Below are 24390 nucleotides of genomic sequence, written 5' to 3' on the forward strand. Positions count from 1 at the left end.
AATTAGCTTACCCTATCCATCTCAATTAAACAGAAAATTAAATCATTCTATCTAAAAACATGAATAATACTATCATATTCAATCTCACTCTCCAACTAAACGCAACGCTAATGGACCCACTGCTTCCCTCGATCGATCCATGGCAGGCTTCGGTGGTCAACTCTAGACTCTAGTTGCCTCCAACGTGTGAAGGCGACTTGAGAGTGATCTTTTCCAAGTGCTTTGTGAGCTAATTGGCCAGGCTAAGAATGTTGTGTGTGTGATGTCACAAATGGCAAAAGGGTTATCCGATCGGTGTTGATATTTGCTCGTTTATTTCTAGAAAAGTGGTAACAGGGTTAAATTGTGCATGACGAGTAGGTGATCATACAAAGTGCTGGAGGAGCCGGTGCCGGTCATGTCGATATGAGATAGTGTAACGCCCAAGTGCCCAACAGATAGCTACACCTCAACCTCGCCAACCGGCCTGAAAACGCGGCGTGCTACTTTTTATCAGCATGTGCAAATCTAGTCGCTAACAACCAAAGGTTTCGTGATTAGAGCTTGTCTGGAACGCAAGGTTTTCACAGAAATTGTTCAGTTCCTGTGGGAATCTGAAGAAATTCCTACGTTGTTCCAGACGGGGCGTAATTGCTTGCTCTTTGATTGCACACGCGTGTTCGTCTAGGTATTATCAATCACTGAGATATCCTAGAAGCATCATGGTTTTTCATCCCCAGAAGAGATCAGAAATTCAGAACATGCATATCCAGTTGTTCAGCCACTCTGCTGGTTCAGAGATTTAACATGGTGCTCAGTATTTCAATTCGGCTGCACATCAAAGAGTTTCAGATATTCAGCGTCCACTGGATGAGCAGGTGACTCCTGAAACGTTCGTGTCCAACCCACAGAAACGAGGCTAGAATTATGCGTGCACCAGTGCAAGGCTGACGTTCTGCAAGTGTTTGTGTGTACGCTTGGTGTGCATAAGATGGCCACATGGGTGCGTATTTGCATGCTCATTTTTCGTCAAAGTGGTTAGCTGCTCGTGTATTTGAGCACGTCAGGTTAGTATTTTTTCAATACAACCGTCCACATTTGACAGCAAAAAAAAAAAAAAGGGCAGCTGGTGATGCACCGAACACCTGACGTGCTCGATAGAGAGAAAGGTCCATTGTCTGACGAAGCATGGCAGTTCTGAATTCGTTGCTTCCTGCATCATAACAAGTAGGGAAAGAGTCTGCAAATCTATTGTTTTTCGTGTTTCTAGAATCAACAGCGATGTAATATGAAAGAACAGGGTATGTGCCTCTTTGACGTGTAGCAGAGCAATTCGACAGTATTTCTCTCTATCAGGTTTTGCTTAGAACAGCAAGAGACTACATTTTGCAACTTGTACATTGACTCTTCAGGGAAAATGCGACAGGTAGAAAGCAGCAGCAGTAGCAGCATCAGCTCAGAATATTGTGAACCAAAGTGACATGCCGAGAACGCACAAGCGTTATCATCTAAGATTATTTTGAACCGAGATGACATACCAAGCACGACTTGAGATGCTATGGTATGTCAGCCCGTTTAAATATTTGACAGATGTGTAACGCTCGGCTGAATAAACCTGCATCAGTTCAATGTAGAAACCATGAAATCACGGCGCCGCTGAAAAGACACAGAGAAATCCCTAGCACACAAGACACTCAGACACAAGATAATCCGTTTTTAAGACTTGGTCATCTTTTCCTTTAACCAACAAACGACAAACCAACATGCTTCAGCTACAAGTATTGAAAACCTGAGGCCCACTAACCGAGTAAATTCATGACATGGCAGGCCATATTATTCAGAATGGACGTGATGCTAGTGCCAGAACTGTCCGACCAGGTCAACCAAGGCAGGGATATAATTAACGAATCCGAAGTGTTCAAAAGAAGGCATATAGGATATAGAAGAGAGCATTACACATCATTTGAGTCTACAGGGATCATGATGTGCAGCAAGCATAAAAGCATCCAGTTTCATCTAAAAATCTAGCATACCTGTAAAACAGTTAAAATAGTCCTATGGAACATAGAAAGCGGCATGCTAGAAGTGTTGATGGAAGGAAGGCATAGCACAAGCCAAAAATTAGGTGTCCTTCGGGCCACCCTTCTTTGCAGCCTCAGCTGCAGCCTTCTCTGCCTCAATCTCGGCAACATATTCATCAATCTCAGCCTCCTCAAGTTCACGGAGACCATCCTTCTTTGTCATCACTGCAACCTCGATGTTCTTCCCACCACTTTCAACAACCTAAAAGGGTTGTCAGTCTGTTAGTAAATGCAGAACAAAAAACCGGATTAAGAAGATGAACTGAAGATACAAGTCACAGCATAATGACAATAGAGCTTAAGAAATGTTGTAGAAATATCAAGCAGTTCCCGTCGAAGTTTAGGTGCTGCAAAGGAATACTATCCAAGTATATAAAAAAAACTGGATGCAAACAATCAAGCTGCAAATAAATACCATCCAGGTAAAGAATATGGGTTTGAAAATAATCTACTCGCTGAACACCGAAAACAATCATGATCAATTGGTGGATAACAGATCTTCTGGTACCTGATACCATAGTTATTACAGCGGTGTGGCGGGGCACAACTCACAACCTTTAGACCTTTATATCGCTTATGGCGCGCGGTGTGGCAACACCATACACACATCATAGACTATTAGAAATATATATTGGAAATTAACTTTAGGAGATTACATACGGGTTCTTTTAAAAAAATGTTTATATGGGTCTTTACGGTCACAAGTGTGACTGAGATATAGGTGAAATCTCATGTGACTTAGAAGTAGCAAAATTGAAAAGAAGGAAACCAGAAAGAAAATGTGATAGAATGCCTAAAAAGAAAAGAAAACGTGAAAGAGCCTGGTTGAATTGGAAATTGGAAAAGCTTAAGGCCTAAGGCACAACGTGCTTGTGCCTGGGGTTGGACGGCCCAAATATAGCCCAGGCGAGCATTGCTAAATACAGCCCAGGCCATTTTCTTTCCCCTGCCTTGCTGTCACCCGCTGCTACAAACCCTAACCTAGACATCAATCCTTAATTCCGCACCACGCGTCCCAATTCGATGGAAGTCTGACGGAATCAGCCCCCCCCCAACCCACCCCACGATGCTTCCTAGCTGGGTGGTGGTGGAATGAGCTGCAGATCGAGCAGCACGCCGACACCAAGGCCCAAGCTCGCCAGCAGGCTGCGCAGGGAGGACAGTCAGTGTGGCACAGAAAGTTTCGGCGGTGGGCTCGACAGCTTGATGACCAGGTCTGTGCCCTATGCCGTGCCCCACCCCTCAATTAACCCTACGCGACCTTGTATGTATGGCGCCCGAGCCGTGGCGTCACTGTGGCGAGCGATGCTGATATAGCGACGCTATTGTGATGCCCTAATAACTATGCCTGATACTGACAGTAGCATCATAATATCAGTTAACCCAGAACTTCACTTACATAAGAGCACTTGGCTGATTATGTTTATTAAGCTTCATCTGTACAGACTGAGGAAGCACAGCAATCCTCTGAGCTGTTGGAAAATATTTCTGAACCTACCTATTTGATATTATCTAGGTGTCAATACTATATATAGCCTCTTGATGGTTTCAGGGCCCCCTTGCTGTACCATGCATATGGTGCAAAATTATAAATAGTAGTTCAGGTATTTTGGCAAAGGTGCTGAATGAGGTTTCCCTTCACCATGCAAACAATGAAACAATTAAGAAATAATCCATACTTGCTTAGCCAAGGGAAAAATTCCTACCTATCCCAATCAAAGCTGGTGTAGTCCTAATTAAGCTATCTTTAACAGTTAAAGATAGTCAAGAAGTTTGAGAAAATTCTTCCAGAAGACAGGGAAGCTGAATTTGCTAAGAGAGGCAAGGCAGCGATCAGGGCGAGACTCAAATAACCTCAGTACACCCCAATCATTTTTTCTATCAATATGGTAGAGTTACACAAGTACATGCTAGATTTTCACGAAAATCGAACAGCATGCTGCCTAACTTGCCAAAAGAAGGCCAAGAAGATGAATACAAGCTGACACAAAAAATTATTCAATTTCCTTAGGTAGGAAAAAAATGATTCACCACTTGCCATGCAAGTTTAGCAAACATATTGGAGAAATATAAAGTACGCTAATCTAGTGCAGCATTATTTAAGTTCCTTCATATATTTTACCAAAGTTGTTGAAGGGAGGTGCTGGTGGATATGATTGTAATTCTGTGTTCAGTTAGCCTTTGTATAAACAGTGAAGTACATAATCTTGAAGACGGAATGCTGCAATTTTTAAAAAGGAACTCTGACATTACTAAGACCATATAACTCAGTGAATCAGTATGTAAAAGATCCGATGCAATGTCTAGACTGACAAATTCAAGAGGTATCTCAAGTAACTTGTGTTTATTTGAACATCTCAACTCAGGAAATCATAAATTTATGATAGCATGAACTAATGCTCTTAGAGCTTTCTACCATTACTAACACCAAGCATCACCAAAGTAGGAACGACACCACCTGATAGGAGATGAACAAAGATAAAAATCAAGGGCACGTTTGCCATGAAAACCTATTTGGATCACCCTAGTCTTAGGAGGAAAGGTAATGCTTTTGGTTATTCCTGATCATGTTAAACTGTTAATTGTACTCTACAAGTGTCCTATTGTAGTCCTTAAACAGTATAAAGACACAACTTTTACAGTGAATCAAGAAATATGCATAACCTCGACTGTATCAGAGGTCTGTAAGTTGTTGCGTAAATTGCAGAGAAAGTATATATACCTCTAGGAGCGCGCGGATGGCGAGCTTGATAGTCTCCTTGCCGGATGTCTCCTTGTAGTTCTTCTCCAGGAACTCCCGCATGGAGTTGGAGTTCCTTCCCGTGGCGTTGGCCTTCCAGGCAGAGAAGGTGCCGGAGGGGTCGGTCTGGTACAGGGCCGGCTTGTTGGTGTAGGGGTCGAAACCGACGATAAGGGTGGAGAGGCCGAAGGGGCGGACCCCACCGCTCTGGGTGTACTTCTGCTGAAGACCGGCGATGTAGCGGGTGATGTACTCGACAGTGACAGGGTCCTCGACGGTGAGGCGGTGGCTCTGGCACTCGACCCGCGCGCGGTTGATGAGCACGCGCGCGTCCGCCTTGAGCCCCGCGCACGCCAGCGCGATGTGGGTGTCGAGGCTCGCGATCTTGCGCACGGACCTTGGGAGATATAGAATTGATTAAGGCCGGGATCGCGAGATCCGGTGAGAGGAGAGGGAAGAGAGGATTAGCTACCTACCTGGAGTCCTGGAGCTTGGGGGTGGACTTCTTCTCGACACCGAGGACGACGGTGTCAGCGCCGCGCACGCCGACGGCGGCGTTGCCCTTGCGGACGGCCTCGAGGGCGTACTCGACCTGGAAGAGGTGACCGTCGGGGGAGAAGACGGTGATCGCACGGTCGTAGCGGGCCATCCTGGTGGCGTCGCCGGCGGTCGGGTCGGCTTAGGGTTTGGGCTGGCTCCCCGGGCGGCGGCGGTGCTCGTGTCTTGCCTTGGTGACTTGTCAGTGGCGGTGACAGCTCGTGCCGTGCTCTGCTTCTTACCGGAGCACGGAACTGCACGCTTGCGAATTCCAGTCCGAGTCCACAGCACAGTTGCGGCCTCGTTGGAAAGGAAGGTGTTGCCGGGTCGGCCCAATCCGCTTGTGGTTGCCGCGAGCAGCCTAGCCCAGTAACGTGGCCGCGACCGCCAGGCCGAACCCAACATGCCGCCGGCGCGAGGCGCTGGGTGAACCGACGAAGAAGAGAGAGCACGACGCGGGTCGCGGCAGAACAATCCAACGACGCAGCGGGGTGCGAAAGCATGCATCCCCGGTGCGCATCTACTGAGAGCCAACGCGCGCGCGCGCGCGCTCGAGCATGCAGCGGCGTCGCATTCCGGCGCTGGCTCTAGTTGCCGCGCTTGCTGTTCGCTGCGTGTGCAGGGGAAGAAAGTACCTTCAGATCATTAACAAGCCGAGCAGCGGCCATGGAATATTTTTGCTGTTGACTGTTGTTGTTGAAGAGTTGGGGGCTGCGTCGCGAGTAGCTTTATGGCCGTGCTGCGCAGCGCTGGATAGGCGGGTACAAAAGTGGGATTCGACTGGCTACAATGTACAACATTTTAGACGTCCTACCTGAACTGTGGAGCACGAAGACAGGTCAAGAAAAAACTATGTCGTCGCCAGGTGGGATAATGCCAGGTGCCCACAGGGAACAGAGCAACAGCCTACATTTCCTGATCACCCCATTTCTCCTTGGGCATCTCAACAGAGTCAGTGATCACAGCCTTGTTTCTTGGATTGTAAGTACCAGCACCCCCTTCAATGGCATACACATAATCCATTCCCTGAACGATCCTGCCGAAGACAACATGCTCCCCGTCCAACCTACAGATTTACAATTTCATGAGGTATCGTCCGGATTAATAGATGGTGATATTAAGATGTGGTGTAAAGGAAATTACCAGCTTGTCTTGATTGTGGTTATGTAAAACTGCGATCCATTGGAATCAGGTCCAGAATTTGCCATAGCAACAACACCTGCAAGATCACAAGGTAGGAATAGAGTTAGGATTGACCACACGATAGTTCGGTTGGTAGAGACTTTAGTTGAGAGTTCGTCTACACGGGCTTGAACTTGAGTGCTCTCAGATCATGTGAGTACCTCTCTAAAGGGTTCAGTACTTCACTCTCTTAAGACAGAATTAGGAGATGTCTTCTCCCCGTGGTCAAGTCTTTTTTTACTTCACAAAAACTTCTCAAACAGAGACTTCTCAGTAGGTCAAACAAAGATTCAGGCTTGGCCACACTGACTGACTGACAGCCGTGTAAATGCTTAGTGAGTCAAACCACTCTGTTGTAATCTAAAACATCATCCATAAGCCTTCTTCTTCCATAAGCTTTCAGCAGCTGTGTTGCTTATTCTTTAATAGATGCATGGTTGACATTAAAGAAAGTAGTGGCGGCTTCTTGAAAATAAATTTGTCACTTGGTAGATATAAATTCACAAAATAAAGGCAAAGTGGATGATAGAGATCACTAGCTGAATATTCTGACCTGGATGTGTATGTTTTGCAGTGAAATTCTCATCTGAGAAGGTGCCTCCATACATAGACTCACTTCCTTTCCCATCGCCTCTAACTATGTCACCACCCTGGATCATGAAACCAGAGATGATACGATGGAATGGTGTTCCTTTATAGTGAAGAGGTTTACCATTGGGACCGACACCTTTTTCACCTGAAATGATGAACAAATGGATATGAACAATCAGCTGGGGCGGGGGAGTTTGATGGCAACAAAAGAAATCATGTAAAGAAAATACCTGTACAAAGGGCCCTAAAGTTTTCTGCAAAATGTAGAACAAAGAAAATTAGTGGCCAAACTATAATTCATGAAGGATATTTTCTTCCCATATATTACCAAATAGTTCACTTTCACAGGATAGTTGGAAGTTTGAAACAGTGAGGTTGGTCTTAGCCGAAAAAAAAAATCTTTCAAAATATTCCATAGAGATCAGTAATGAAACAACGAAAATTGAAAGTGTGCCAAGTACTAGATCTTCCATAACTATGCACAGTAGCTCATTGATCAGCATGGAAAGTTGGAAGGCATGGGTATGCATCCACTAAACTTCTTCTAGTTCTTGGAACGGCGTAACATGATAACCAACATAATAGGACAACTTGCAAATACGTGGCTATGCCATATATCAAAAGTCCACAACTGAAGCATAAGAACCCCTGACCGTGCAACTAAGCACACATATCTTCAAAACCAAAATCAATAAATGAGCATGATGGAAAAGGACAAAGAGCTTAAGAATACCAACTGTTTTTGGCACAACCAATTACAATTCTACCTGCATTGAGAAGCAAATCAAGCATTAGGACAACAAGATAATTTGGGCTAAGCTGGCTGACACATTGAGCAACAAGCAGGTAACCAAATTGTGTGTGACTAAATAAGTCGTGTTTATTGGACTGACCTGAGGCACAAGACTGTAGGCACGGTTTAAAACCGATATAGTACGATGCCACGGACAATGCCTGGGCTGCGCATGGCACGGCAGGCCGGCATAGATTTCGGGCCAGCACAAGCATGGCCCGGCACACCTAGGCCCAACTAGGCATGACCAACCCATGCAGGCACAACATGGAAGTGGCCCGGCTCGCCTGCTTGAGCACGTGGGGACATGGCCGATCTGTCATGGCACTGCCCGGCCGGCACATTTGGGTCGGCCAGAAGCCATTGCACGTGGGGCCGTCCTAGGAAGGCACGTGGGGGCACGCCAGGTTAACGTTAACCAGTTATTTTTTAATTTTCTAGCCGTTTTGTGACCGTTTAGGCTAAAAAAATTCAAATTTTTGCAAAAATCACTCTTTTCACCTATAAATAGAGGATCACCTTGCCCTTCCATTCCACACAAGCAACATTATTTTCTCTCTTGTTTTCTCATCTCATTCTTGTCTCAAAGTTCTTGAGAATTTGTGATAATTTACAAAATTAGTTCGAATTGTTGCCAAAAATCCAAGCAATTTCAAAAACGTCATTTTGTTGTCTTGAAAAAATTATGGTGATTTTTTGCATTGTTGTTCATTATTGTTTTATTATTTGTTTTATATTATTTAATTATTTTTAACTCTAAATATTTAAAAAAATTAGTGCCATTAGACATTGATCATAGATGCTGGTGATCTTGATCGTAATACATCAATCGATCATGATTTTTTCTCCAATGACTTACAGGGGACTACGACCACTTTGATACCAGTGTTGCAAGTGATGATGGACCAAATGGTGAACCTTCTGTTTGTTCACGTTGAGGTGATGCAGCAGCACCTCCATCGTCAGTCTCTACAAATGCACATGCATCAGTAAGCATCGGCTCTAAAAGATCAAGAGCATAGAGGAATATGGGATAAGTGTCAAGTATACTATGTGTTATATTTGTAAATATGAATTATCTATAAAGTCCTCAAGTGGAACGGGACACTTAAAGAGGTACGCCACAACTTGCAAGCGAAAGAGTAGAGCAGCCATTAAGCAGATAGTGCTGCAGTACAATCCTGACGACTCTCTATTCGTCATTAAGAGTATGACTCTGCTAATGCTTGAAAAGAGCTATACCGCTTCATTGCAAGCAAATCTACCACTTAACATCAGCGAGTTTGCTACATTTGGAGATTACATTAAACAAGCTCATAATTCTAGATAGACAATTAGTATGGATATGATAAAATACTATAATACGTGTTGTAGCAAGCTTAAAAAAATATTGCAAATATGTACATTTCTCAGTTTCTTTGACCTCAGACATATGAGTAGGTAGAGATAGAGGGGTTTATCTTAGTGTTATTGCTCATTTTATTAATAATAATTGAGAATTAGAAAATAGAATAAAAGGTTTTCAGTTGATTGATGTTGCGCATGACGGTGAAAATATTGCTGAAAAATATCTCAAGTAGTTGAAGACTTTGGTCTTAAAAATAAAATATTTTCTATCAGTTTAGATAATGCGGTGCAAACTCTAGAGTAATGGATATTCTTACTCCGTTGTTTAGTACATATGTTAAATATTTTTTGTTACATCGACGTTGTGCTTATCATATTATTAATCTTATAATAAAATCTAGTTTCAAGGGGTTGTCGCAATACCTAAATGATTTTTCTATTGCAATATCTTTTGTAAACTCCTCTAACCAGCAAATTACATCATTTAAACAGTATTGTGTTAATGCGTGTGCATCTATATAAGTTTATTATAGACATACCGGTACGATGAAACTCTACTTTCTTAATGCTTAAAAATCTTATACCATGTAAGAGCATATTTGGTGTGTTTATTCATACACACTTTCATCAGTATTGGGTCAAAATTTACTCATATAAGTGCATTGATATGTTGCCGAAAGTATACTATATACACACTTTTAAATTTTTTTATGATTCAACTATGAGTTTATCACAAGTCATTATCCAATATCTTATTTAGTACTATATAATATTGTTAAAATTGCTACTCATTTAAATAGCTATGAAAATGACAAACTTTTAAGAGATTGTGTGGTTCCTATAAAATCTAAAATTTTAAAATATTAAAAAGAAATTATTTTGTTGTATGTCTTTGCCTTTATTTTGAATCCTAGAGCTAAAATCGTAGATTTTTGTAGAATTCTCACAATTCCAGGTGATGCTTTTAGCCATGATTATTATATTTATTATAATAATGTTGTTCTAAGTTATTCGATGTTTATAGTAAATATGAAACAAAGTATGTCAGAGTTCGCCTGCAGCAACCTCTAGTAGCAGCCACAATAAGTAAGGAGACGAAAACATGAGAAAAAATATTTGGTGGAGGTTCTTCATCAAGAAGTTCAGACTCTTCGTCGTGATTATCTATGACTACGCACGTTGAAATTCCAACATCCAAATGGGAGCTAATTACCTTTATCAACAACAATGTTATCAGTCATAAACAAGAAAATTTTAACATACTGCAATGGTGACATGAGCAAAAGATGAATTATCCGGTGCTTTTACTGTTATCACGAGATTTGTTAGCGGTTTTCGTATCTACAATTTTTTCTGAGGCTGTATTCAATTTTACTGGAAGGATAATAATAAAAAAAAGAATAAAATACATACTATAGTAAAAGATTAAGAACAAGTTGAAGCGTGAATGCAACATACTGCAGAGAATACTGAGCTTCAAGCTTCATTCGAAAATTTGTATCTAGATGTTAATGAGAATATGTAATTTCTAATTTTCTAAGCTAAGTTGTACTCTTTTTTTATTTTGCTAGAAAGATTTTTAATGAGGCAAACTATCAATAAAGCTCATTTTTAAAATTAACTATGTCTTCATATTATTTTTTATTTTTTATGATTATTTTTTATTTTTTTTAAATAATCAAGGACCCGCCAACCACCTCTCATCTTGACCTATAAATAGCCACCATTTGCCTATGCCAAAATCTCCAATTATCCCAATATCACATTCCCACTGGCCATCCATCTCTTTTTTCTACTTACTAGCCAAAGTCATCTGCCCGCTTCAATAAATCAATTCTATATTTTCATTCATGGATCAAGACATCAAGAACTCGCGTGCATAATCATGGGTGTGACAGCGTTTTGAAAAGGTATTTAGAGAAATGAACGGGAAACATGTAAGATTATGTGCCATGTCTATAAATAGAACAGAGCGTTTGAGAAACATATTAAATATTGTAAGTAAAATTCTGAGATTCCTAATAAAATAATGATTTTTTTAAACATAGCCATATGTTACACTCTTTTTTCTTTCTAATAGAAAGATTTTTAACGAGACAACCAATCAATAAAGCTTATTTATATTTATTTTTTATATTATATATTTTTTGAATTATGTAGCTATTATTTTTATTTTTCTTCTATTTTTGGAGTGTTGTTGGGCCGGTCGTACCCAACCGTGCCTCCACCGTGTCCGCCAGGCCCCGCTGTGCCACCGAGCCAGTCGTACCGCCGTGCCGCAATCGTGCTCAAGCCAGTCTGACATGTCATTGTGGCTGACAGGTCGTGCCGTGGACCAAAAGGGCAGCACATGGGCTATCACAGCACGACCCGTTACAGTAGCTAAGTCGATCGAGCCGGATCATAACCGAGTCATACCTAAGGGGCCTATGCCAGACAACCCAACATGTCCATTTGACCATCTCTCGTAGCCACAATACATCTCCCTAATGTCGTGGGGGGACACATATTACCCATCATTCACCATTTCACACAACATGACATTGAGCTCCAATGACTAGCTACCTAAATCCAATCTGGAGCCAGCCACCCAATGTTTGTAGTCACTAGTAAAACTATAATTCCAAACAATTCAGCGGTAAAGATAACAGCATCAACGAAATAGAACATGGACCAGCACATAACGACATCACACATATATTCCTTGCTTATTCTTCACTACGACCATTGGTTGGGGAACCATGCCGAGTAACATTACTCAATAACATCATACAAGCAGCACAGGCTCACTAACAAGGCAACGAACATAATAATTGTAGACATCACATTGCAAAATGCTACTGCGAGTAAGTAGAGCTCGAATCCCTACAGGACTAACCGACCCTGGCACAGAAAGATCCACTATAATTGCATCTTCCATACAACACACTAATCAATCCGAACTAACTTAGAAAGCTAAAAATAGTCAATCAGACTGTCTCGGACATGTTAACAACTAAACCCGATCAGACAAACTAGAGAGCGGAAAGCCAGACTTGGCGACGGGAGTAGGCGAAGAAGGCAAGGTATAGGGCGGTGCAGGCGAGGAAGGCGACGACCACCTTCCGCAGCATCGTGAAGTCCAGATGTTCTTTTCTCCTATCTTTCTCATCAAACTGCCGCGAGCTCAGCGCGAATCTACACGGAAGTTGCTCTGGGTAGGGGGGAGGGGGTCCGTGGCGGAGACGAGAACGGCGACGAGCCAGACGCCCTCCGGCTTCAGCTTCGCTAGAACGGGCCTCGATTTGGGTTGGTGCCAGTGATGCCAGCACGCCACTTGTTCTCGTGGACTAGGCCGAATTGTTTGGGTCCGCAAGACTATATCTCGTTTGTCTTTTATTTTGATTATAAACTCTAGCACTAAAAGTAAAAATAAAAATAAATAGTCGTAATCTAAAAATTGATTCTCACCATCTATACTCCACGTCGTGCTAAAAAATCTCACGATACACAATTAAATAAGGAGAAACTTCTCTACAAACTACAGATTATAACAATTCATATTAAAAACAAACATAGCCTCACTCTTTGCTTAAACCAATTTGGAGACGTAAACGAGACTTTGCGTAAGCCACGGTACTGTACTCCATGTAAGCTCTTAGTTCTCGCGCGTAACAGCAAGCTCTTATACCAGGCTCTTCTGTTTGTTCTGCGAGGTATAGAACACTTGTTTTATGGATCCACCTGTCTGTCGATGATGAATTCAATTCAAAATGCTCCTACCTGTTTAAAAACATCTATTTACCCACGAGCTATGACTGAAACTTGCAAGTTGCCAAATTCTCAAACTGCGTGTAGTATCAACGGTGTCGCTCGTCTGCCTGGCTCCTTCCAGAGTAGAATTCTGCGGTTCTAGAGCATCCACGCCGCATGATTTTGAAAACGTGTACAAAAAGAGTGCGGCGGTAGTACGTACCTTCGAGCAGTGGCCCGATTAGGTTCGAGTGGATAAGATCGACGCATGTTAGCAGAACGTAGACTGCAGTGGTTCCGACGGACCACTTCCCTCGCAAATGTTCTTCTCCGGGATGATAATGATCGGCAGGATAGCCGGATGCAATTCGCAGTCAGGATTTTAATTTTGTTTTACAAATTTGTTTATTCATCGGCAAAATGATCAAAGTTCATGAAAATTTGATTACTTTTCGTTATCTATTCGGTGGGTGAAATTTTTTTCTAAAATTAGATATTTTATTTTTCTCTTAAATTTTTGAAATTCGCAAAATCTTATCAAAATTTCAACGAAATTTTAATCACTACACACAGCTGCCAGATCAACCAAGAACCAACCTCACCATCGTGCACTTCGAACGCAAATGCAGTGTTCCAAACTTCGTACGATCTACCCTAAAAATACATTGTACGATCGAAGACGCCGAGGATCGATTGACGAAACAGCACGGCACGGCAGCAGAGTGTCAGTAAAAGGGAAACGCAATTGCCCATCAGAAAACTGACGCACCACATGCATCAAGCTTGCAGGATTCAGTGCCTCAGCTACTGTAGAAAACGAAGACACTGTCGTATCGGTCACGAGGGATACGCAATTCCAAGCTGCAGCCTGCAGCCGCGTCAGGGTTGTCCTCGTCGTCGAAAAGACGCAGAACGAAAACCAGGGTGGCTTATCAGCACGTCAGGCTCACGACCCGTCTGATATGATAGGACCTGCAAGCTAGCTGCAGCTGAGCATGCGCCGATGCTGATAACTTGCCGGGACCATGCGCGCCGTACGTATCGCCTTACGGGCATCTCGATGGTACAATGCGCGATGCTGTTCTAGCCGTCAAACACGGCGGCGTACCGCACTATATTATGTTTTTTTTTTAGCTATTGTTTTTGAGTTTTTTTTAAAATTGTGTTTTTGGTATGTTTTAAAAGTTATTTTTGAAAATAGACTGTTGGTTCCTATAATAAATTTTTAGCTTCTTAGTACGTAGTTTCTCAAAAAAACGTCTCTCAGCGAACTTCTCAGCTTTAATTTATTTTCCTCAGAAGCAGATTTCTGACTTATTCAAAAATCACTTCTCCAGAACTCCATTTATACTGACTTCTGACTTTTACCAGCAGAAGAAGCATAACTAGAAATAGAAAACAAACAGCGTCTCAGTTCATGACTGAAAAACTATAAATATGTTTGGCTGGTTGTCAAACATTGCTACGCCAAACTCTAGGCGAGTGTTTGGTTTCGTGTCACAACTACACAACTATGACTTACCATATTTTTAATCTCATCCATCGTAAACTTATTTTTCTACCTCTTATCTAAGTTGTTGCAAAATGCAAACAATCAAAAGTAATCTTAACTTTCTATGCGCGCTTCAGGTGTGACTGCGATCGATGGCCAAGTTTTGTCGCGACACTCGACAAGAAGTACAGAATCATCTCTCGAGACTGCTACCTACCGAGTCGACCATTCACCGGTTACTGATTACGTACCAAACACCGAATGGCCGAGAGGCCGATTACCATTTTTTTTAACGCGATTATGCATTCCATTAAACTCCGGAAGGCCAGCCAGGGCTCATCAGATATTTCCAGGAAGCGATACGGTAAACCCGTACTGTCGTTGTCCAGTACGATTTTTACATGGATTAGGGCTTGATTTGACGCCGCAACAGCGATCTGCAAGACTGCAGCACGCTGTGACTGACTGTGCACATAGACAGCTCCGAATTTTATAAGATTTGATTAAAAAACTCTTTTTTTAATGACTCTCTCCTTTTTAATCTAATCGTAAATCACGTAATAAATATTGAGATGGTATCTCATAGGATTCTTTCTAAACAGTGTCTATAAAATTTGCTTAAGGATAGCTTTTGACCGGGCCTCAACGAGCGCTGCTACAAGCAAAAGATTCTTACGAACCACATGGGTGTGCCCATGTTCTCCAAACCGTCGGCACGAGAGCGAACCGCCCCTAGCTTCGGCAGTCAATCATGGCCGCGGCGACCGCCCGGGATGCAATTCCGACCGTGCTTTGCTTCCTCGAGAAATGAAACCGCGGTGCGGCGGCTGCCGCGGTAATGGTCAGCACCAGCGTGTCACGTCGTCTCGCGGAGGCATGAAGGGATTTTGAACAGGCTGCCATGCTAGATCAGAGCGGAGGGAGACAGCAGCAGCAGTGGCGCTAGCCAAGTTGGATTCTTCGCCGGCCACAACGGACCGGGCCCAGTGCAGTACAGCGCAGGCGCAGCAGGCAGCACATGTGAAACTGAAACTTAGAAGGCATGCCTGCCGCCTCGTGCGCGCAGTTTCGTCCTCACAGCCCCTATCGGCTGCAGCCTGCAGGCTGCTGGGAAATGCAAATCTACCTTTTTCACCTTGGGCCACCTGCTTTCTCATTACCAGCACCGAACCCGCAGCGGTAAGGGTGGCAGTGGACCGAGTTGGATCGGGAATTCGTGAGTTTTAGGCTCGGTGGGGTGGATTTCGAGTGTAGAAATTGTCTGTGAAACCATGTCCAAGGGGAAAAACTAAATTTGCACCCATGTGTCTCCACGGCCCTAATTCGGGTCGGGTTTGGGGTAGCCACTCCTTCCCTCCATGTACGGCTCTTATGTGGTATCTTCTTCTCCCCAATTTGGCCTCATCCATGACCGGTGGCTCATACCACTATCGAGTTTTGGATTTTCTTATTGGATCTTGGTTCCCGCTGAGGTCGAGGTTAGGAACCAAAGTGATTTTACAACTAATAAAAATTTTAGGATCAGATCGAGTTTGATATCTTAGATTTTGAATCATGTGTATACTTGCTCTAATCGATCTTAACCTGACCCGTACCGGGTGGCAGCTTGCAGTGACAATGATGGGAGGGGTGAGCGGACTCCTTTCTCTCTCTGTTTCCGAAAAGAGGGCGAGCTCTGCCGACTCCTTTCCCTTTTCTGAAAAGCAATGCCGGCCAACTTCCTTCTATCTTCACGTAATTAGTATACTACTGGTCCTTGCAGAATTCGAGTAACAAAAATATTCAGGCACGCCATGCATGCTCTGAAGATTAACAATTTTCTATGCCTCTTTCAGTCCTTTCCATGGAAAACTGGAAGATAACATAAAATAAAAAAGAGAAGTTTGGTTCGGCATCTTTGGCAGACGAAGTCCTGAACATGTTTATCATTTTTACGCTTATGGGTTCCGGAGGGAGAAGAAATCGGTTTGTGCTGACTGCAAGATACCATGCACGCATGGTTTCAGACTTTATTTTCTATGCTGCTGAAAGCCTGAAACAGCTATCGACAGGCAGTAGGTAGATGGCAACGTGAGTGTTGCTTGCTTATGCATAGATCTTGCGTGGATTGGTTGTGACGAGCTTTGTTCCGAAGCTTTTATGCATTGATGAGGGGACTGGTTAAGCTTCTAAAAAACACGGTTCACTTTCCTCTAATCCGTAAGGCCACTCCCAATGCGACTCTCACTCCCATAAGTTGTTTGGGTCGTAAAAATTTCCAAAAGTTTTGCATGAAGCTCTTATACTCCGAACAGAACACTATATTCATACGGTGCATTTTTTACTCCTCAGTCATCGGCTCATCGTTAGCAACTTTTACACGTTTAAGAATGTAACGCGTATTTTATTTTAAAAAGTTATTAAAATTAAATTTTAACCATTAATTTATCTTAAAACATATTATCAATGACTATAAAATTAACATCATATTAAAAGTACTTAAAATATAAATTTATCGAAACAAGTTATATATAATATGCATATAATTTAATGAATTATGGGTCAAAACTCATAAAGATTGATTTTTGGGAAACAAAACAAGTCTTACATTGTTCAATGATGGAGTACCAATTACTGTATCAACCAGTAGCAGCTCTCATAATCGATGGTTAAAGAAGTCCTTCCAATCGCCGCCGGCAACCGAACTTACCGATGCCAGTGCTGCCTGGGTTACTGGATGAAAAAAGTCCCTGCACAAGCAACGCAAATGCGGAGAACCAAAAACAGGGCTCGAAAATTTGTCAAAAATAGGTTAATTCGGTCTGCATCGAATTCTAAATTTCAAAAATAAAAAAATCACAAATAATTCAAATAATTCTAGAAACAATTCTCAGATCTTATATGAAAAAAAATTCAAAAATAATGTCCTTTGCACCATATTTCATGAAGAGTAAATTTGGAAAAAAAGAAAAAGCGTGTAACTCATTTAGTATGGTTCACTTAAGAAAAATATTAACATATAAACACATATTTTGTGTGTGTAGGGTATATCTTAAAGGATCTATAAAATTAGTTTCACTTCATTAGAGTTTTATTAATTTCTCTATGATTTTTACAAAGTTCACAATGAACATATTAAGAAACAACATTGTAATTAACTTTTCATGTCTACCATTATTTTTCCTATATAAAGCATATTATTATTAAACTAATAAAAATGGTTTCATTAATATTGGAGACGATGGGTTAGTTATGAATTAATCTAGTTGTACACATTTACACAATCTTGCATGTTACAATAACATTTCACGAGTTTATATTTTTAAAAGACATAGGATCATGTAAGAAGGCTAACAAAATTAGTTTCATCATTTTTGGATTAACAAAGAATTAACTATGCATTTAACTAGGTTTAGCGAATAGATTTTCTCACAAAAATATTTAACTTTTTTATTATTATAAATACTTTTATCATGTAGATCATGTTACAAGGAAAAAAAAATTGTTTCACTTGATTTGAAACTTAGATGAATTAGTTTTTGATTTTACAAGGTTAAGCTATTTTTTTGGTTTCTTATTGAACCACTTAAATTCGAAAAATACACTTGGTAAATCGGAAAATTCATTCAGTTTTTGACTAATTAATTTAAAATGCGTTCAATGCTGAAAATGCAATCGGTAAATCACATAATTCGCTCGGTTTTCGATGAAATTCAAACGGCTTTCACCGACTCAATTCGGTCGGTGTTTGTCTCCAATTTATAAATTTGATCAAGTGAATTTGTCCAAATTCTAGCCGAATTTAGACCAAATTTTCTGGGTTTTGTGAATTTAGGAAAATCTGTGACTAACGGTTTTCGTTGCCCAAACGAATTTTGAAACCCTACCAACAACATGATGTGCCGACCAGAATAAAATATCACCAAACCAGAGTAAGAAGACTCAGCAGTCAGCACCTAGCCACCTACTTGTCTACTTGATGGAAAAGGAAAACAATACTAGTTCGCTTTAACTTTCAGTCATCCCAAAATCATCTCCTCCAAAAAAAAAAAAAAAACCCATCAACATCCGTGGCCCCTTTCTAATGTATTGGCATAAAAATAAAGATACTTGTATTATCACACGAGTAATTCATGTGTAATCCGCAGCACCACATATAAGAAGTACAGTAACAGAAATAACTATTGCATTTTCACGATAACAAACAACCGATTTACGAACAAACAAGCAAAAGATAACTAACTCGATGAGCAGCACACGTGACGTCCAGTCTAGCACTTCAACGATTGATCTTTATCAGCAAATTGTATCCGGGAGAGGACTGTTAGAGCATGGCAGCTCGTGGCTTGTCCTTAGTCGTCAAAATCAAGAATGAGTATTGTTCACTAGACAGAGTTAATGTTCACTGGCCGAAGTTACTGTTCATTGATCGCTGGAACTGCACTGATCACCGGTAATTTTTATTGACAGCTCATTAAATTAATCATCTCTACCATAATCATTATAAATACAAAATTTATCATCAACATAATACCGACTAAATTATTCCAAGAAGGCTAGTATCGAGCGACCCCAAACACCTTACTACACCTATATAAATGACAACCCCCTGCTCGCCTTTTGCCTACTCCTAAACCCCAACGACGCCGAGACGAAATCCAACGCCCCGCAGGCCCCCCCACACACTGACGCGGCAGGCGCGGAAAGCGAGACGCCTCCACCGCCCCTGCTTCCCGCCTCCCCTCGAGGCGCGACCAAGCAACAAGCGCCCAAACCCAAGCGTCCGGCGCCCCCCGCGCCACCTTGAAGCAAGCGCCCGCGCCACTCAGGATTTGAAGGGGGAATGGTGGCGGCGTCGCTGGACGCAATGGCGGGGACGCGGTGGGGGCGGTGGCTGGGGCTCGTGGTGGCGGTGTGGGTGCAATGCATCTCCGGCAACAACTACACCTTCTCCAACTACTCCGACTCGATCAAGACGCTCATGGGCCTCACGCAGCTGCAGCTCAACGGCCTCTCCGTCGCCAAGGACGTCGGCAAGGCGTTCGGCCTCCTCGCCGGCCTCGCCTCCAACCGCGTGCCCACATGGCTCCTCCTCGCCATCGGCTCCCTCGAGGGGCTCCTCGGGTACGGCGTGCAGTGGATGGTCGTCTCCAAGACCGTCGCGCCGCTCCCCTACTGGCAGATGTGCGTCTTCCTCTGCCTCGGCGGGAACAGCACCACGTGGATGAACACCGCCGTGCTCGTCACGTGCATCCGCAACTTCCGGCAGAGCAGGGGCCCCGTGTCTGGGCTGCTCAAGGGCTACGTCGGCCTCAGCACGGCAATCTTCACCGATGTCTGCTCCGCGCTGTTCGCCGACGACCCCGCGTCCTTCCTCGTCATGCTCGCCGTCGTGCCGGCCGCGGTCTGCGCGGTCGCCATGGTGTTCCTCCGCGAGGGGCCGGCCGACGGCGCGACCGGGGACGAGGAGGAAGATGGGCGCTGCTTTGCGGCGATCAACTCGCTCGCCGTGGCCATCGCACTGTACCTCCTCGCCGCCGACCTCACGGGCATCGGCGGCGGCGGCGGGGTCATCTCGGCCGTCTTCGTGGTCGTGCTCCTGGTACTTCTCGCGTCCCCGGCCTCCGTGCCGGCGCTCTTGGCGTGGAAATCGTGGATGAAGACGCGCAAGGCCGCGAACGCCGACCTCGAGGAGGCGGACTCAGCCGCCTCCGCAACCGCGCCACTCCTCCTCACGGCGAAGGCCGCGGAGAGGAATGAGGAGGCGCCGGGCCCCGGCGAGCGGCCGCGGCTCGGGGAGGAGCACACGATCGCGCAGGCACTGACGTCGCTGGACTTCTGGCTGATGTTCGCGTCGTTCCTGATGGGCGTGGGCACGGGGCTGGCCGTGATGAACAACCTGGGGCAGATGGGCGTAGCCATGGGCTACGCCGACGTCTCCCTCTTCGTCTCCATGACCAGCATCTGGGGCTTCTTCGGTCGTATCGCCTCCGGCACCATCTCCGAGCACTTCATCAAGTACGTTACCCTTGTCCCAACCTCCCATTCATCTCCATTACAATTTTCAAACCCCAATGAGATGGAATCTTAGAACTTGAAATCATACGTGCCCCAAATGAGATGAGATAGGATCACAATCATAGAAATGGAAATGGAAATATAAATCCCCATACCGCAGTTCGTCGTAGAACACTTCCTTGGACTGTCGGACACATTTGTGGAACATTGCAAGATAGTTAAGTTCACCCCATGGCGGAGAGAACAAGGAGGTGCTCAATTTGTTTATTTATTATATTATTATTTAAGTGTTACCATGTTCACTGTCAATATTAGAAAATTATTATGTTAATTGAAAAAAAGAAAAAGATTCATGCTACTCATTTGAACATCTAATGATGTAGACTAAATCAAAGAATGATATCAAATAAGATTATTAAATTGTTAAATTCGAAATTACAAATTATGAAAAATTATTAGTTCGATTTTCATACAGTTTGAGAAACAAAATATTTAAATAGGAAGTCAAAATAAATAAAATAAAAGATTAATTTTTAATTAAAGTTATTGTGATGTAATATTGTAACGAGATTAGCCACTCTGTTAACGACGCCGCTAGCTAGTTTGTCAAAATAAGGAGAAGCCATACTGAAAATACCTACGTTTTAGAAAACATACCGAAAGTACCTTACCGCTGTAGGCGGTGGCAACCTGGCAATAAATAACTGGTTACTGCATCAGTGAAGGGCATACCTTTTCCCGTGGTAGTGGCATAGTGCTTAGGGATCGCCGGATGCCCGGACCGGCACTAGAGTGATCCATAGATCGATCACGCCCATTCCTACTGGTTCGTCATGTGTGCCTTGTGCCCTTGGAAGAAAATCGTCATGTGTGCCTTGTGCCCTTGGAAGAAAATTCTGTGAGACTGAGTTTTTTTCTAGGATCCTTGTCGCGCCGCGACACGTGCCCACGCGCACGCAGGCGCGTCGTGCGATCGAGCGTGCACGGCGCGGACGGGGTCTCTCCGGGGTCCTTCGCGCGCGGGCCTCACAGAAGTTTCTTCGGTGCCCTTTTCCTGTGGGCTGCTGCTTGGCAGGCCGTTGCCTTCATGATGAACCAGTTCGAGCTTTCTTTAAGCTTGTTAGCTCAGCTGAGTTGTCTTTCTAATGGATACCGTGTTAGGTGATGTTACAGAGAGATAGTGTCTACTGCCTGCCGCTTCTGTTTTGTTGTAGCTGTATGATGCGCCACTGTTATGGTCCTTATGGAAAAAGAAAAACTTTTGTATCACCTTTTGAGGAGCTTTTACAACCTGGCACATTCTACTAAGGACGAGCAGTTCTGCTTCTGCTCATCTGATCAAAGAATTGCATTGTACTGCATGTCACTGAATAGAGTCGATGTATGTTTTTAAGCTGCAGATTAACCTTGTGCATCATTTGATCCTGATTTGTCTTTCCACCTGAACGAACATCTCGAAAATTTCAGGACAAGAGCGATTCCACGTCCACTGTGGAACGCGGCGTCGCAAGTCTTGATGGCCGTGGGCTACATCGTGATGGCGCTGGCCATGCCAGGCTCCCTCTTCATCGGCTCGGTCGTCGTCGGCGTCTGCTACGGCGTCCGGCTGGCGGTCACCGTGCCGACGGCGTCCGAGCTGTTCGGGCTCAAGTACTACGGCCTCATCTACAACATCCTCATCCTCAACCTGCCCCTCGGTTCCTTCCTCTTCTCGGGCCTGCTGGCCGGCCTCCTCTACGACGCTCAGGCCACCGCGGTGCCGGGTGGCGGCAACACCTGCGTCGGCGCGCACTGCTACCGCCTCGTGTTCGTGATCATGGCGCTCGCCTGCGTCGTCGGGTTCGGCCTGGACGTCCTGCTCTGCGTCAGGACGAAGCGGGTGTACGCCAAGATCCACGAGAGCAAGAGGACCAACAGGTCCGCAGTGGTGCAGAGGGTGAGTTGAGTACTGCTCGAAGGAAATTCAAAGGAACAGTTCGCGCCATTAATGTTGTAATTCAGCAGCAGCATTCTGGAGGTACAGATCCTGATTTTTTTTGTGTGAATAAGGGCATTCATGTCTTGATTCTTTGGTGGACAAGACGGATGGATCGATTCAATTGGTATAGTGGACTGGCCGAGAGGGCTGCAGATTTTGTTGGTCCCCCTTCAGTTAATATCGCTGTTGTACCCTTAAGTGTTGTGAAATGGCTGTACAAAAGCGTTAGCGTATAATTGTATCCCGAGGACAGTGTAATGGTTGTACTACGTCCACTAGCCAGTAATCCAGCGGCATACGGATTTCCATAAAATCTAGTGCATTTTTTGGACACTTTTCTGTTTGGTATTTTTGAGCAAGCGTGTGTAGTACTCCAGTAGCACAATGCACGAACAAAACGATTACTTAGCGCGGCTGTATTCTTCTGCACTTTACCTAGATACATTTTCCTTAATTTCTCCAATGAAGGCATCGCCACCGGGTCCTGTTCCTCTCAAGTCTGAATACGCGGATGGACGTTGTTTGACAGAGCTTTATCTTTTAGTTTTATGTTAGATTTTGTGTTTATAGTTTAAACTAAAATGGTTTAAAGTTGTTTTACGAATTTTTAGAGTTAGAAATAACTAGCCTAAAAATTTTTTAGAGCTGAAGCTGTGACAAATAAGCTCTTAAAACGTGTTTGGTAGACCTCCGACTCTAAGATTTATGCGTGATCTAAAATTTATAGAATAAAATAAAGTAATTTAAATATATATTTTTAATTTAAAATAATAATAAGATAGCTAAATCAAACACCCTATATCTAGCCACATCTTAACTCCAAAAATTTCTGGCATCGGCGGGGTGTGGTCGTGTGAGGATCAGATGGAGGCGCCGCCGCCACTGTGCTTGCTTGTTCCGGGCACGCTGGCTAGTGGGCCAAGAGTTACGAAAGGCCCACTTGTGATCGAGGCAAATTCGAGCTGACTTCACGTTAGAAGCGAGTCCTGAGTGGGCCGAAGCTAGTGCCCGCGATTCAAACTGGCTCTCCGTGATGTAAAAATACAATTGGGTTTGAATGGTCAGAACAGATTTTTGAGGCCCAGATCGCAGGTTATACTCGCGTTCCAAACCTGAATCGATTTTCGGTGAAGCGCCGTAGCCGCGGGAACAGGAGGAGGGCGGTGGGAGGTGCCGGCGGCGGGGGCGAAGAGGAAGCGATGTTAGGAGGCGGCAGCTGGCGTCGGTGGATCCGGCGGCGGAGGAGGGCGGGGCGGGGGCGCGCTCGCCCGAGGCCAGGAAGAATGAGGCTCGGCAACCCTGAGTTTTACCCCACATTATCGCCTTGTCTACTTTACTTGAAGAAGCTGAGCTTTTACTTCGCCTTGTCTACCTTACTTGTGCACTGAATTCCCCAATGCAGCCCTGAATATCGTCCCTTCTTGATGAGGGACAGAGCAATGCTGGCACTGCTTCAAGCAACAGATGTCTGATGCTGGCGACTTGTACACATGATCTTGATGAATGAATGCGACTGATTCGGGCAAATTTGATGCTTCCAATTTTTTCTGTGTGTAGACATATAACTAACTGTTAAGCCTTTTTTTTAGGGTAAGGGAACTATATGGTTATGGAAGTAACGAATTCCATTGTCTGCTAGACTGTCCTTCTGTAACACCCGGCGTCCAAAATTCACTTACAGCACAAACCAACAGTGAGGCGGGCCCGTATAAGTATAGCCAAGGGTGGAGCATTGTGGTGGCATAGGTAGGCTGTGCCCTATTTCAATAATTTTTTTTATTTTATAGTGTATTTTGGAATCAATCTCTTATATTTTATTGATTTGACCCTCTTGATTCATTTGGAGTCTATTTGACTTCACTGGCCCACTCTAAATTTTGATCCAAGCTCCGCCACTACATATAGCATATATGAATTAACCATTTTATACGAAACGAGGAT

At 43.8% G+C, this 24390-nt stretch overlaps 2 protein-coding genes and 1 pseudogene across 2 annotated transcripts; 1 reads left to right on the top strand and 2 right to left on the bottom strand.

Annotated features, from left to right (window-relative positions):
* Positions 1 to 1858: 1858 nt before the first annotated feature.
* On the bottom strand, positions 1859 to 5567 carry LOC133902180 (proteasome subunit alpha type-7-B-like). The gene is made up of 3 exons (XM_062343777.1): positions 5277 to 5567; positions 4783 to 5197; positions 1859 to 2262 (listed from the first exon to the last, which is right to left on the bottom strand). Exons 1-3 carry the CDS (start codon positions 5447 to 5449, stop codon positions 2101 to 2103), a joined length of 750 nt encoding a protein of 249 aa, XP_062199761.1. The 5' UTR covers positions 5450 to 5567; the 3' UTR covers positions 1859 to 2100.
* A 510-nt stretch (positions 5568 to 6077) lies between these two features.
* LOC133902310 (peptidyl-prolyl cis-trans isomerase CYP21-1-like) lies at positions 6078 to 8863 on the bottom strand (annotated as a pseudogene).
* A 10204-nt stretch (positions 8864 to 19067) lies between these two features.
* Positions 19068 to 22555, top strand: LOC133902189 (protein NUCLEAR FUSION DEFECTIVE 4-like). Its single transcript, XM_062343785.1, has 2 exons — positions 19068 to 20471; positions 21939 to 22555. Exons 1-2 carry the CDS (start codon positions 19297 to 19299, stop codon positions 22414 to 22416), a joined length of 1653 nt encoding a protein of 550 aa, XP_062199769.1. The 5' UTR covers positions 19068 to 19296; the 3' UTR covers positions 22417 to 22555.
* The last annotated feature ends 1835 nt before the right edge of the window (positions 22556 to 24390 follow it).

This window comes from Phragmites australis, chromosome 20, assembly GCF_958298935.1.
Source record: "Phragmites australis chromosome 20, lpPhrAust1.1, whole genome shotgun sequence".
Taxonomy (NCBI): domain Eukaryota; kingdom Viridiplantae; phylum Streptophyta; class Magnoliopsida; order Poales; family Poaceae; genus Phragmites; species Phragmites australis.